Genomic DNA, 14,070 nt, shown 5'->3' with positions numbered 1-14,070 from the left:
TTAAGGGAGTATTAAAGGGGCGAAATAGAGATCTAAGAATGCAGTTTTGTTAAGCAGTAGAGGGTGGTCCTGGTGTTGCCTGCTCCAGTGAGGTCTGTGATAATAAGAACTGTAAGAGGTGACATTGATTTGTTCATGGAACACTGGCAAAGGAGAGCATCAGTAAAGTGGACAGGGGAGTCAGATGCAGGATTTGAGAGTGAGTGGTGAGACAAAGAAAGATAAATCCCACATGATTTCACTTATATGTGGAACCTAAAAATCAAAATAAATGCACAAACAAAACAAACAAGAACAACAAAAGAGTGAGTGGTAAAAAAGAAACCAGGTGTGCAGATGGAGGTCTGGCTTTGAAAGAAAGATGTAGGAAGAGAGCAGGAAAGTCACAGGATTAAGTTACTGGGGATGCATGAAATTAATGTGTTTTACTTTTTTCTACCTCCTTTTTTTAGTGATCAGAAATGAGTGAACAGCCAGAAAAAAACAATTCCACTGAAGAGGGACACACAGGTGAAAGTTCTCCTGAGAAAAACTGTCAAATCGGACAAAAACAACTGGTATGGCATATGGATATTACCATTCCATGGAATTTGGGGAGTTTCCAGCATGGGGGTTCCTGAGAGGCCCCACATTTGCAGGGAAAGGTGGGCTCACTCAGGACTCCTTACAAAGGATTTCTGCCCCCTCCCCATAATGATGGGGCTTTTCTTCCTCTTAACTCTACTCACTGCTAAGCTGGTCGCACCTCACATATCTCCCCTGTGCCTCTCAGTTTCAGAATTTTTATTAATTCTTGTTTTGAATTTATTGGAATGACATGGATTAATAAAATTATATAGGTTTCAGGTATACAACTATATAATACATCATCTTCATATTGTGTTCACCACAACAAGTAAAATCTCTTCCATCAACATTTATCCCCCCTTTTACCTACTGTATTGTTGTCTGTATCTATGAGGTTTTTTTTAATCCCTTCACCTTTTTCACCCAGTTCCCACCCCCCCTTCCCTCTGACAGCTGTCAACCTATTCTCTGTATCTATAAGTATGTTTTTATTTTGTTAGTTTATTTTGCTCATTAGATTCCACATATGAGCAAAATCATATGGTACTTGTCTTTCTCTGACTGGTTTATTTCACTTAGCAAAATACTCTGCAAGTCCATCTATGCTGTCACAAAAGTTAAGGTTTCTTTATTTTTTAAGACTAAGTAATATTACATTGTGTAAATTACCACAGCTTTCATATATTTTTCAATTTTCAAGTTGTGTTTCAAGTTTCTTTGGATATATACCCAGAAGTGGAATCATTGGGTCATAGGCAGTTCCATTTTTAATTTTTTGAGGTAAGTCCATACTGTTTTTTTCAGTGGCTATACCAATCTGCATTCCCACCAACAGTCCATCAGGGCTTCCCTTTCTCCACAACCTTGCTAATACTTGTTGTTTGTTGATTTATTGATGATAGCCATTCTGAGGTGTGAGGTGATATTTTATTGTGGTTTTATTTGCATTTCTCTGATGATTACTGATGTTGAGCATCTTTTCATATGTCTATTGGCCATCTGTATGTCCTAAGCGGAGAAGTTTTAATTCAGGTCCTTTGCCCATTTTTTAATTGGATTGTTTGGGTTTTTTGGTGTTGAGTTGTATAAAGTTCTTTGCAAATTTTAGATATTAACCTCTTATCAGATATATCATTGGCGAATATGTTCTCCCATTCAGTGAGTTGTCTTCATTCTGTTGATTATTTCCTTTGTTGTATAAAAATGTTTTAGTTTGATGTAATCCCATTTATTTATTTTTCTATTGTTTTCTTTGCCCAAGGAGATACATCAGAAAAAAAAAAATATATTGCTATGAGAAATGTCTGAGATTTTTACTGGCTATGTTTTCTTCTTTATGGTTTCAAGGTCCACCATTTAAGTCTTTAATCCATTTTGAGTTTGAGTTTGTTCTTCTGTATGGTGTAAGAAGATGGTCTAGTTTCATTTATTTGTCCAGTTTTGTAACACCATTTATTGAATAGTCTCTTTATCTCATTGTATATCCTTGCCTTGTTTGTCAAATATTAATTGACTATAAAGGCATGGGTTTATTTCTGGCTCTCTTTTCTGTTCCATTGATCTATATGTCTGCTTTTATGCCAATACCATGCTGTTTTGATCACTATGGCCTTGTAGTGTAGTTTGATATCAGGTCGCGTGATACCTCCTAGACATGGGTCTTTTTCCATTTTCAGGTTGTGGAAGTTTTCAGTCATTATTTCTTCAGATTGGTTCTTGATCCCTTGCTCTTTCTCTCTTTCTTCTGGTACTCCTGAGATATGGATGTTGTTATGCTTCATGTCATCACAAAGGTTCCTTAAACTATTTTCATTAATTTTTTTTTCTTTGTGCAGCTCTGATTGGGTGTTTTCTACTATCATGTCTTCCAAATCGCTTGTTCCATCTTCTGCTTCATTTAACCAGATATTGTATTCTTCATTTCTGACTGGTTCTTTTTTTATGGTTTCTGTGACATTGTTTATCTTCTATCTCTTTGTTGAATTTTTCACTGTGTTCCTTGAGCATCCTTATAACTGTTTTTATGAACTCTACTAGTGGCCCGGTGCACAAATTCGTGCACATTGAAAGGGGATTAATTAGAAGAAATATTTTACTATCACTATTTGCCAAGTCCTGGGTGCAGGTATCTGGCTCCCTCCTCCCTCCTGTCAGAGTCTGGGCCTGCGCCCGCGGGGACGCAGTGTCAAGTCCTGCTGGCACCGTGAGACCCAGAGTCAAGTCTCTGCCCACCACATGTGCCTTGCCACACACGCAGCCCCACCCACCTGCACGTGCCTTGCCGCGCATGCAGCCCTGCCCACCCATGCGCGCCTCAAAATCACACGAGACCCAGACCCATCAGCACCAGTGGGGATGCAGCGTCAAGCCCCCACCAGCGCCACGCGGGACTCCCCCGAGTCCTGGAGTCCTGCCCCACGGCCGGCCCCTCAGGACTCCCCCAATGCACCTCCTGGTCAAGTCCCCGCCCACCCGTGCACGCCTCGCTGCACACGCAGCCCCGCCCACCCATGCACACAGCCTCCTGGTGATCTGTCGTTACAGCGTGAGGGCGTCATGACCACAGGTTTTTTATAATATAGGATATCTGATAAATTGCTCACCTATGCTTCATTTAGCTTTTTTTTTCTGGACATTTCTCCTGTTCTTTCATTTGGGGCATCTTTCTTTGTCTCCCCATTTTGGCTACCTTTTGGCTGCATTTTGTTTGTTTCTATATATTAGACCTGCTATGACTTCCAGTCTTGGAAGGGTAGCATTATGTGGTAAGTGTCCTGTGGGACCCAGTGATGCAGTCCCCTTGATCACCTGAGCTTGGTGATCCTGGCATGTCCCTTCTGTGTGTTAAGTGGACCTTCCTGTTGTGCTTAAGTATTGCTTTCTATTAGCCTGTTCATCTGTGGGGTCGACCCTCAGGCTGGCAGGCTATCGGTGTACAAGCTGCTGTAGCTCAGAACAGGATTTGCCTCAGCAGGGTCTGGTACCTGTTGAGATCTCACTTTGGATATGCTGCTTGTGAAGCTATTTGGTTTCTGCTCCAATGTTTTCTAAAGCTGGCCACTGGCTATGTTGGTTCTCTGCCTCTTGGGAGGGACTCTGGTGCAGGTCCATGTCAGATGCTGCCTGTGACTGGCCCTGAGCAATCTCTTTGAAGCTACAAAGCAATCCATAGTTTTTGGCTGCCTCTGCTGAGCCTGAGTGTGTGCAGGAAGGACCAAGTTATGCACCAAGGCCATCTTTTACCAGCATCTTTTGAAATTCAGCAAAGGTTCCAAGGCACCCCAAGATCCACCTCCCCCTGCCTCCATCTGCTGGCTGCCTGTTAGGCTTAGTCACTGAAGAGCCTCTAGTGGTACTTGAGTTGCATGAGGTAGGTTCACAGTGAGTCACCAGGTATGGAGGAGTGGTGTTCACCAGATCAATACAGTTTCAAACTCGGAGCCAGTGCTGGGTCTGAGGCCACTCAGCAAATGTCCCAGAGTATACCAAATCTAGCTGCCACCTGCTGAATTCTTGCACACCTTATGGTGGGGGCAGGGTCTCAGGGAGTTATCTGGGGAGACAAACAGAGTTTATCAGGCCCAATCAGACCAAAATTTGGTTGTGTAAAAGGAAGGCTCTGCTCGATTTTCACAGGCAGATGCTATGTGGGCACCTCTTCCCGGCTCTGTTGCTCAGGACTGGGGACCCAGCTTGGAGTTTATGCCCCACGTTTCTCAGGAGGAACCTTTGCAGCTGAGATATCCCTCCAGAATCTCAGCTGCCACTTGCGGGAGTAGGGCTAGCCCTTTTCTCATCTCCACCCTTCCTACCAGTCTCAATGTGGATTCTTCTATAAATCTTTGGTTACAAGACTTTTCTTCAGTGAATCTTCACTTGGTTATTCAGGTTGATTGTTCTCTATTTTAATTGTAATTCCAGTTTTGTCCTGGGAAGAGGTGAGTGTAACGTCCCCCTACTCTGCCACCATCTTGGATCCCTCCTATTTATTAATTATTGTATTATTTTCCATATGAAGAACTGTAAACCTACTTTTACCCCTATACCCTTACATACTAGCCTTGTATAGTAGGCTATATGTTTTTGGGCCACTCAGGTTATCTTTATAAAATCCTTTAAAAGAGCATTCTCTTCCCTCGTGACATATATGATTCATGTTCAAAATAAGACATCAGGATTGCTTAAAGCATCTTTGTTACTTGTGTTCCTGATTAGGCCCCATTTAATTTGGAATTATAAATAACCCCAAACAGAAACTTTTGAAAATTAACACTAACACTCTAGACAGCCATTTTAGCAAGATTTTCTCCTTCCAATCTGGCTTTGACTGAGAGTGTAAACTTCATTTGGCTGTGGTCTGCATCGGAGCCCTGGTAAAGCACACACTCCCAGGGTGTCAGTCCTTCTGAAATGTCCCAGAGCACGGAAGGGAGGACTGCGTGTCCGTGGGCTCTCTGTGACGTGATACAGTTTACCTGGGCTTCTTCAGCTGACAGCTGTGGAAAGGCCTTTGCGCCTTTGTCCTTCTCTACCATAAAACGCTAATTCTCACTTCCATCCCCATCATGTTTGAGAAGCCAGCTGGTGTTTTGCTGGTATAAAGAGAATTATGTTCCCACTTGTTTGTTTGTTTTTACATATGTTTTATACTATGGATTTCTTTGTTCAGAAAGAATGACTTGAGGAAATTTACATCATCTTCTTGAACTTAATTAGATTAAACTGGTTATTTCTCTAGAGAACAGTATCTGTCCTTCATGCCATTATGGTAAACGCTACAGAAAATTTATTTTGATACAAGGTAAATAGATAAAGCTATCCAGTTCTTACTGCTAATACATTTTATTTGTCTCATAGCAACAGATAGAGCGGCAGTTAAGATGCTTGGCATTTCAAAACCCTGGACCCCAGGTAGCAGACTTTAATCCTGAAACACGACAGCAGAAAAAGAAAGCCCGGATGTCAAAGATGAATGAGTATTTTTCTGTGAATTACAAGTAAGATCATGATTTATTTTATTTGATCTCTGGGATAATAAAATGCATGAGTTCTACTTGATAAAGCAAAGTAATTAAAGGTTGTCTCTTGTTTATGATTTAAATATATGTTTTCTAAAGTACAATATCACCTGATGTATCTGGAAGTTAGTAACTTCAAGAAATAAACTATAATCCCAAGCTAGAATTCAATTTCAAAAAAGGCTTCAGAGAAATTTAATAGGAAAAATGATTAAAAGTAAGTAAGATGGCCCTAACCGGTTTGGCTCAGTGGATACAGCGTCGGCCTGCGGACTCAAGGGTCCCAGGTTTGATTCTGGTCAAGGGCATGTACCCTGGTTGCGGGCACATCCCCAGTAGGGGGTGTGCAAGAGGCAGCTGATCGATGTTTCTCTCTCATTGATGTTTCTAACTCTCTATCCCTCTTCCTTCCTCTATGTAAAAAAATCAATAAAATATATTTTAAAAAAAAGTAAGTAAGATGCATCATTTGAAGGAGAAATAATATAACCATAGGAATGGATTCAGATATCAAATGGGCACGAAGTATCATAAATACAATGATTGCTAATGCATCAGAAGTATAAACTAAGTAAGCCATAAAGAAATAGCTTGATAAATTCTACTACTTTGAAATTAAGGATTTATAACCATTAAAAGACACCCTAAAATAATGAGACACAAATCACAAGGTAGGAAAAGTTATTTGTAATTTAAATGATTAGTGTCCAAAATCTATAGAGAATTCTACAAGTTAAGTTTTTTTTTTTAAAAATATATTTTATTGATTTTTACAGAGAGGAAGGGAGAGGGATAGAGAGCTAGAAACATCGATGAGAGAGAAACATCAACCAGCTGCCTCCTGCACACCCCCCACTGGGGATGTGCCCGCAACCAATGTACACGCCCCTGACCAGAATCGAACCTGGGACCCCCCAGTCCGCAGACCGGCGCTCTATCCACTGAGCCAAACCGGTTTCGGCAAGTTAAGTTTTTTTAAAAAGGTAAATTTCCTCTGAGAAAAAAAATGAACCAAACAATGAACAGACATTTCATAGAAGAAAAGGCTAATAAACACTCAGGATACTGAGCCCCATCAGTAATGTATGGAGAAGTGCCCCACTCCCCAGACAGCAAAGAGTTTAGTCTGATAATAGCAGTGTTGATGAAACTATAGAACACACATTGGCTCCATTTCCCAGAACATCACTGCCATATAATATTTTGAAGTGTTGCTGGGTAATCTCTAGGGTACTGTTTCCTCTGAGTAAAGGGACCACATTAATGAAGTTGTTGCATAATAACTTGTCCTCAGTGTTGAGGAACATTGCACTGTTGTGTTAGTGTCATTCTTTTTCTTTGCAGAGTTGTGAAGAAGTATGACAAAAGTGGCAGGCTAATCTGTAATGATGCTGATCTGTGCGACTGCCTGGAGAAGAACTGCCTGGGCTGCTTCTACCCCTGTCCCAAGTGCAACTCCAACAAGTGTGGGCCCGAGTGCCGCTGCAGCCGGAAGTGGGTTTACGATGCCATTGTCACCGAGTCTGGAGAGGTCATCAGCACCCTGCCATTCAGTGTTCCTGACTAGGAGCGGTTACACGTGAATTGATTTGTTTCTTCTTCTTTACATTTAAGCCAACCCATTTGTCTTGGTGAATTGTAGGGCTTGGGGGGAAATGTTGGAAAAACATACTTAAGAGTCGTGTTCTCCAAAGCTGTAACACAGAGTAGAATGGGCAGTCATTCTATAACCTTTTTACTGTGTCTTCTCAAATTCTTTCCCTTGGGTGGGTAGAAGACTGTGATAGTGGATGGATCTCTGTTTCTCTCATCAATACTTCCTTCTCTACGCTGTCCTCAAATTTAAAATCTCTTTCCTTTTTGCTGGTACATCTGAGAAAATGTAATTTTAAGGTTTTCAGAATTCTTTGGCTGAAAGTTGTGTGTGTTTTTTTTAACATAGAATCATACATTTATAATATCTAGTTATCCTTAGAATTGTACACGTCACTAGTTCTAAATCAGAATTGCTATTTGGACTTTAAAAAAAGGACCCAAACCTTATGACTTTGCATTGCATATTCATAGTCTCATTTGTTATTGTTATTTTAATAATATTAAAATTAAACTTGTTAATGTTTTTATTAAAAATTTATATTTTACTTGTAAAGTTGAGAAATGAGGACTTGCATATCCTAAAAGCCAGTGGTTTACATTTTTTCATTTCAGGCTCAGTATCTCAAAATTTGTTTTCAAAAGAAGAAAACTTAAGTTATACAAATGTGAGTTTGTTTGCTAATTAAGTGTATTGCTATGCAGTTGAATAGATATATGCTGTGTGTTTTTTTCAAATCTGATGCATTGTGGGAAGTTTATAGAAAGTTAAGCTGTCTTCTTTGTATTTGGTTTTATAGTCCCATTTACCTTAAGTTGGTAGACTTGTATCATAGATTTTTATTATCCTACATCCAAGTTTCTAATTCATTAGGTTGAATTTGCATTTCTGAGGTGATATTGATGCTGCTGGTGTGGGGCCAGCCTTTGAGAACCATTTCTATAAGTTATATTAGATACATAATGTATGGAAGGGTTTAAGTAGATAATTGAATAAATGCTTTAAAACATTATTAAGCGTTTTAATTTTAAAGTAAACTTTTCAAGGGTTTATTTTTCCTCTATAATTATTTTCAAAAGCATTTATTTCTGCACAGTCCACATGTCCCAGGGAAGGGTCCTGAGAATTCTAGGCTTGTTATTTCACAGTATGTTTGGAGACTAACATAACAAAAATTTTAGAAGTCCTATTTTGACTACAGTACCCCTGTGTGTGTAGCAGGAGAACTTACTCTGTTTCCCACAGAATTTACTAAGTTTTCCAGATTCAACTCACTTTTACTGAGCCAAACATTGTGCTAAGTGCTTCCAGTTCATTACCTATGATCATCATGGCAACTGAGGAAGATAGGAACTCAGATCACCGGAGTCAGACCCTTTGAAATGCCTACCAGGAGCGTGCAGCCCTGAAACCAGTCAAAAGGATTAGGGGGCTTTCTTGGTTTATGTTTTGTTTTGAGAATAATTGTTATTTTATAAATGGCTAACCAAATGCATTATTTTATTACTTATTTATTTTACAAACACACAATTTTTACATTGAAAGTAATCTTACAGGTTGTCTACAGGGGTCCTCAAACTTTTTAAACAGGGGGCCAGTTCACTGTCCCTCAGACCGTTGGAGGGCCGGACTATAGTTTAAAAAAAACCTATGAACAAATTCCTATGCACACTGCACATATCTTATTTTGAAGTAAAAAAAACAAAACGGCAAAAACACCCACATGTGGCCCGCGGGCCGTAGTTTGAGGACGCCTGGTCTAAATAGTAAACTAACCAGCAACTGTGAACCAAGAGGCTTCTCTGTGCCAGGCCCCAAGCTAGGCACAGGGATGGAGCAGTGAGCGAAACCCAGCTGCTTCCTGTCTTCACTGGGTTTGTAGACTATAACCAATCCTTTTGTTTCTACAACGGAGAAAATTTACACCCAATGAGATAAAATGACTCTGTTAAGGACACATGGAGGAGCTGGCAACCTTGGTGTTTAGAACCCTAAGACTAGGTCAGTGTTCTCTGCACGACACCAAGCATTTCCCACATTTGCCTAATTATAAACCGTATCCAAGTGCTTTTAATAATACACATTCCTGAGCCCCATCCCAAACCTCGGGAATCACCGCCTCTAAGGATGAGACCTGGGAATTCATGTTTTTAAACAAGCTCCCCAGATAAGTCTCAGGAGCAGGTAAGTTTGAGAAACAACTGCCTCATCACTAGTTGTCCAATTCTCAGATTAAAACAGAACCTCAGGCAAAATGACACCAAAGTACCTTTCCCTTTTGTCTCCTCTTGTCATTCAGTCTTAATCATTAGATGAGATAATCTGGTTTAAAAAGTGTGTTGGCAAATTATGTTGGTAAGTTTCCTAAGTAAAGCAATAAATAAAATAAGGTAAAGTGAATTGCACAGTCATTAAGCAGACACCTCATACTGCTTTCACGGAGACCTGGTAAGACATTTGATGGAGATCTTTTTAAGGAATCAGGTATTTCATCCTGACCTAATGCCAATTCTATGCATTTTTAAAAAGCCTCCTGCACTAAATGATTATTGCAAAAATAAATTTATGTGAATTGTCAGAAACCTATTTTGCAAGTGTCTAATCTTATCACAGAGTGAACAAAACTCTTTAGTTATTTGAACTAAATTCAGATTAACCGAGAATATAGCCACACTATCTGATTACATTAACTAAGGAAATTGTCTTGTCATTGTATTAGGATTTTTCTCTTCCTGCTTGGCTATCTTTGAATGCTGACAGGGTGTCTAAATGAATATGTATAGAAATGGTAAGGAAAGCTATTTCACAGAAGGTCATTTAAATATAAGCTGTTACAAACTGAAGAATTTAGACAAGTCATCCTGTACCAATTTATACAAATTGGAATGCCTTATCACCTCAGTTTGCAGAATGACTTTATCTGAGTCTAATTTGTAAGAATTAAAGAATAGCCGTAGTGTCCAGACAATCCTTTTGTTACCCCCCACTGCGCGTCCCCCCTCCCCCCCCCTCACACAGTATCCTGGATCCATTTCAGCTATAAACCTTGGGATACTAACTGATGGAAAAATCATTTGACCTCTCCTTTATATATTTATTTGCTTTTCTGGAAGGTGAAAAGGCCAATTTGGATATTTGGTAGATATCAAGATTATGGTTCTATAACGCCTAGGAAACTTGAACATTGACATGAGCAGGGCTGCAGTGCTTGGCTATGAGGGCTATTTGTGGCTTACATGCAGGGGCTGCCTTCCACATCATAGACGACATAGGAAACACCGCCAAGAATGCCCCCTAGGGCTGCACAGCCAAGGGCCCCGTGAGCAGGTACCATTCGATGTGTGGATTTCTTGATTGATGGTCTTTATTGACCTTTAGTATGTCCTAGGCATTGAGTGCTTTAGATTAGCTTACATTCTTGTATAAAATAATGAAAAGAAAACCTTTCATTCTTGTTTCTTTCCTTTCTGCCTTTTCCTTCTGCCTTCACTCTCCAGTTTTTGATTATTTAGGAAAGTGGTACATATGTCTGATCTAGCCTAAGCAGTTTTCATACTTTCTTTCCTTTTCAGAATCTATACTTTAATCCCAAATTTGGAATATTCTTTTTCATATTCACAGATTTCCTACACTTTTGCTTTTTCCACAGTATTTTTCTTCACTCTGTGGGAGGAAAATGACTCTCTCATCATCACTATCCTTATATAACAAGGAGTTTATTTTGTGTTTATAGTTTTAGCAGACTTCTCCCCCCCCCCTTCACTTTTGTATATGCTGTCTGTTCTTTTTAAATTGGCCAATGCGTAGGTGGGATAGACTAAATTCAAAGAGATTGGGGACAGAATTTGTTTTTCTTCAATAATGCATTTAATAGCTGTGCATGCTTAATAGATACATCACTTAGTGATCATTTGTTCATTCATTCATTCAGCACCTGTGTCTGAAGTCTCTATCTAGTCTGCCTGCCTCTATCCACATTACAGAATTGTCTGATTTGTTTTATTTACAACGTCAAACCTTTTTAGCTATACTTACTGAGAGGAATATAAAAAAGAATTTCTTTCTGGAAGTGGAAGTCTCTTGTTGGGCTTTGGTATCAAGGTTATGTGATCCTCACAGTGAAGTTGGGACAGCTTTGTCTTTTTTCCCTCTCATCTTTGTTTCAGATAACATTGTTATTATTATTATTTTTAATATTTGTGGAAATTGCCAGTGAAGCCATTTGGGCCTGGAAGGGATTTTTGTTTGTTTTTTTATAGGAAGGTTTTTAATTATACACTTACTAGGAGCCCAGCGTGCGATTCAAAATCACGAGGTGCCACCCACCCTCAAGTCACTGCTTGGGCCCTGCCTAGCTCCCCTGGGCCCTGCAGCAGCCACGGCCTCCCGCCTCCGCTGCGGAGGCCTCTGCCGCCCCACCCCCGACGCTGCACGCACAACCTCCTCCTGTCCGGTTGACCCGTTACGGTGTCCTGGTTAACTAGCATATTTCTATATTATATATATAGATTTGTAAAATTTGTCATAATCTGTTTTCTTTTATTCTTATACTAATTTTGAAGAGTTACATTTTTCTAGGGATTATTCATTTTACCTACATTTTCAAGTTTGTGAAATAAAGTACAAAATAAAATTTTATATAATTTTTAATTATAAAAATGTTCCCCCAAATTTTAGTTATAGACTATTGAAAGGATAATGCAAACCAGTATCCTTTCAATAAATTCATTTTCCCCCTTAAGTTAGTCAAAGTTGGATTCTCTTGCTTAAAAAAGCAAAACACCCTAACTAATACAGGTATCATGCAGAAAATGGAGAAATGCTTACATTTATTTACAGCCAGTTCCTTTTCAACAAACTTCTACAAAAAATATGTTCCTTCTCTTTCCTAAGGTTACATACCTATTGCCTGATTCAAGAGGTCTGAGCTAGAGGCCCTCCTATTCTTTCAACACAACTGGAACCAGAATGAACCAATATGCTCCCAGCAATGAAAAGTGAAAAAGTGTTAACACAACTCACAGAATGTTTCCACAGAAACAGAACACAAATTACTTAGCTTTGGAGGAGTTACTCCAAACATGTCCCAGAGAGAGGAGAGAGAGAATGAGAGAGGAAGGAAATGAGGGAGGAATGTTGCTTCTTTGAACTATTTGAAATTCAGAATCTCATTCTAGCTTTGAACTTTTCTATGCAGTATTTGGTGGCAGAATAGCATTAAGTTAATATTTTAATGAATTTTGAATATATTTTTAAAAGATGAGGTTCATTTGCATTTTGTAGTTTTTAATCCATTTTCCTAAAAGCTATGTAGAAAAGAGAAAATGTCCATGCATGGTTTTGGCTCCCTCTGCTGGCCATTCATATGTATTTAAGTGTTACATACAAGGAAGGGAAGACACTACTATTGGAATAGATTGTTTTTTCTTTCCCCCAATGTTTATTTCAGTTTTCAATTTAATGTTTCCAAACTTATGACAAGCTTTAAATTTTGGTAAATATATATTTTATTTTGGTACTTTTTTTGCTTCAAAATTATAACTGAAAACAAAGGATACATTGAGCAAAAAATGAAGTTTAGAAAATACTTCAGATAAAATGCATGCCTCCCACTGTCTCTTTCTCAAGTTGTCTATAGGAAAGTGCCAATTTATACAGACTGATGCTCTTACCTATTCCCATGGCCTTGACTCCCTTGGTTCAATCAGTTCCTCACATCCTCCACAGCAGCTACTTAAATCTTTAGCCTCTAACTCACCACCTCTTCATCCTCTCAGCAAGGTTTCTTCCTTCTTAGAAATGTTAGAGGTCACCCAACACAGATAATTTTGACATCTTTATGACCTCCCTGCCCCAAATCCTCATACAAATCTTTACCCATGGCTCTCCTTGCCTTCATCCCTCTGGGTTCAGAGAGAAACATTTCTCTCCACAATTGGAATGACCTCTGAATCCTATTTGCCCTGATTCTTCAGGAGTGCTGCTATGTTTATCACTGTTATTTCTCCTCTGCATTTCCTATATGAAAGATGAGACAGAGGGCCGAAAACCAGGACTACAGGCTTTATTAGAGGAGAAGGACCCTGCCGGGCTGTCTCGCAAGGGGAGAGTAGCAACACGTGCAGAGGGGAACACGCCTTTTGAGGGGAGGAACGTGAAGGGATGGGGCTTAGGGTACTCGGCAAGCACTGATTGGTGGTTTCATATAAGGCACATGATTAGGCACTTAGGTACTTAGGAATCGAGGGCTTAGGGTATTTGGCAGGTGCTGATTGGTGGTTCAATGTATAGTCCATATAAGGTGCCTGGTTAGGTGCTCAGGAATGTCCAGGCCACAGGTGCAGGTTACGTCATACTCCACCCATCAGTTGGGGGAAGGGAGGATCTGTCACTGTATCTTGGAACTATTACTCTTTGGGAGCTTTTCATGACCAGGATATAGACATACTTATGATAGCTACAGCTTTTATCTGCAAATGGCTCTAATTTAAGCCAAAAAAGAAGAGTCCTGGTATCAGCTCCCCCCAACTCCACTCAACCAAACTTCCCTTAGCAAGATCCCCAAGGACCTCACTGAGGTTAAAGCCCAAGGACCTCATCTCCCCATTTTGGTTGGCCTCCTCTCCCTATTCGATTCGGCTGGCCCTGCTCTGCTCTTTGAAACTGTCTCAACCACTCCTTCCTCTCTGACTATTCCTTCCCAGCCTCTTTGGTTGTCATTTTGTTAATCATTCATCACGAAGTTTCCGTCTTCAGCCCACTTGCACGCTCCTTGTTATATCAGCCTCTCAGCAGGACAGTGGTTAAGAGTGCTGGGTCTTGAGTTAGCATATGGAGTTCAAATCCTGGCTCTAGCCACCACTCACTCCCTGAGTGACCGTGGGAAAGCTG

General features: G+C 40.0%; 1 protein-coding gene across 1 annotated transcript; it reads left to right on the top strand.

The window, feature by feature from the left end:
* The first annotated feature begins 461 nt into the window (after positions 1–461).
* ARL14EPL (ADP ribosylation factor like GTPase 14 effector protein like) lies at positions 462–8,331 on the top strand. Its single transcript, XM_008144454.3, has 3 exons — positions 462–557; positions 5,425–5,564; positions 6,930–8,331. Exons 1-3 carry the CDS (start codon positions 462–464, stop codon positions 7,150–7,152), a joined length of 459 nt encoding a protein of 152 aa, XP_008142676.1. The 3' UTR covers positions 7,153–8,331.
* Positions 8,332–14,070: the final 5,739 nt, after the last annotated feature.

This window comes from Eptesicus fuscus, chromosome 4 (genome assembly GCF_027574615.1).
Source record: "Eptesicus fuscus isolate TK198812 chromosome 4, DD_ASM_mEF_20220401, whole genome shotgun sequence".
NCBI lineage: Eukaryota > Metazoa > Chordata > Mammalia > Chiroptera > Vespertilionidae > Eptesicus > Eptesicus fuscus.
This window is presented reverse-complemented; position numbering and strand designations above follow the sequence as displayed.

Bases quoted from the DNA above. Each gene is read 5' to 3' on its own strand.
- ARL14EPL (XM_008144454.3), top strand. From the start codon at position 462: ATGAGTGAACAGCCAGAAAAAAACAATTCCACTGAAGAGGGACACACA. The intron at 558-5,424 runs GTATGGCATATG...TTTGTCTCATAG, and splicing joins AAATCGGACAAAAACAACTG to CAACAGATAGAGCGGCAGTT. The intron at 5,565-6,929 runs GTAAGATCATGA...TTTTCTTTGCAG, and splicing joins TATTTTTCTGTGAATTACAA to AGTTGTGAAGAAGTATGACA.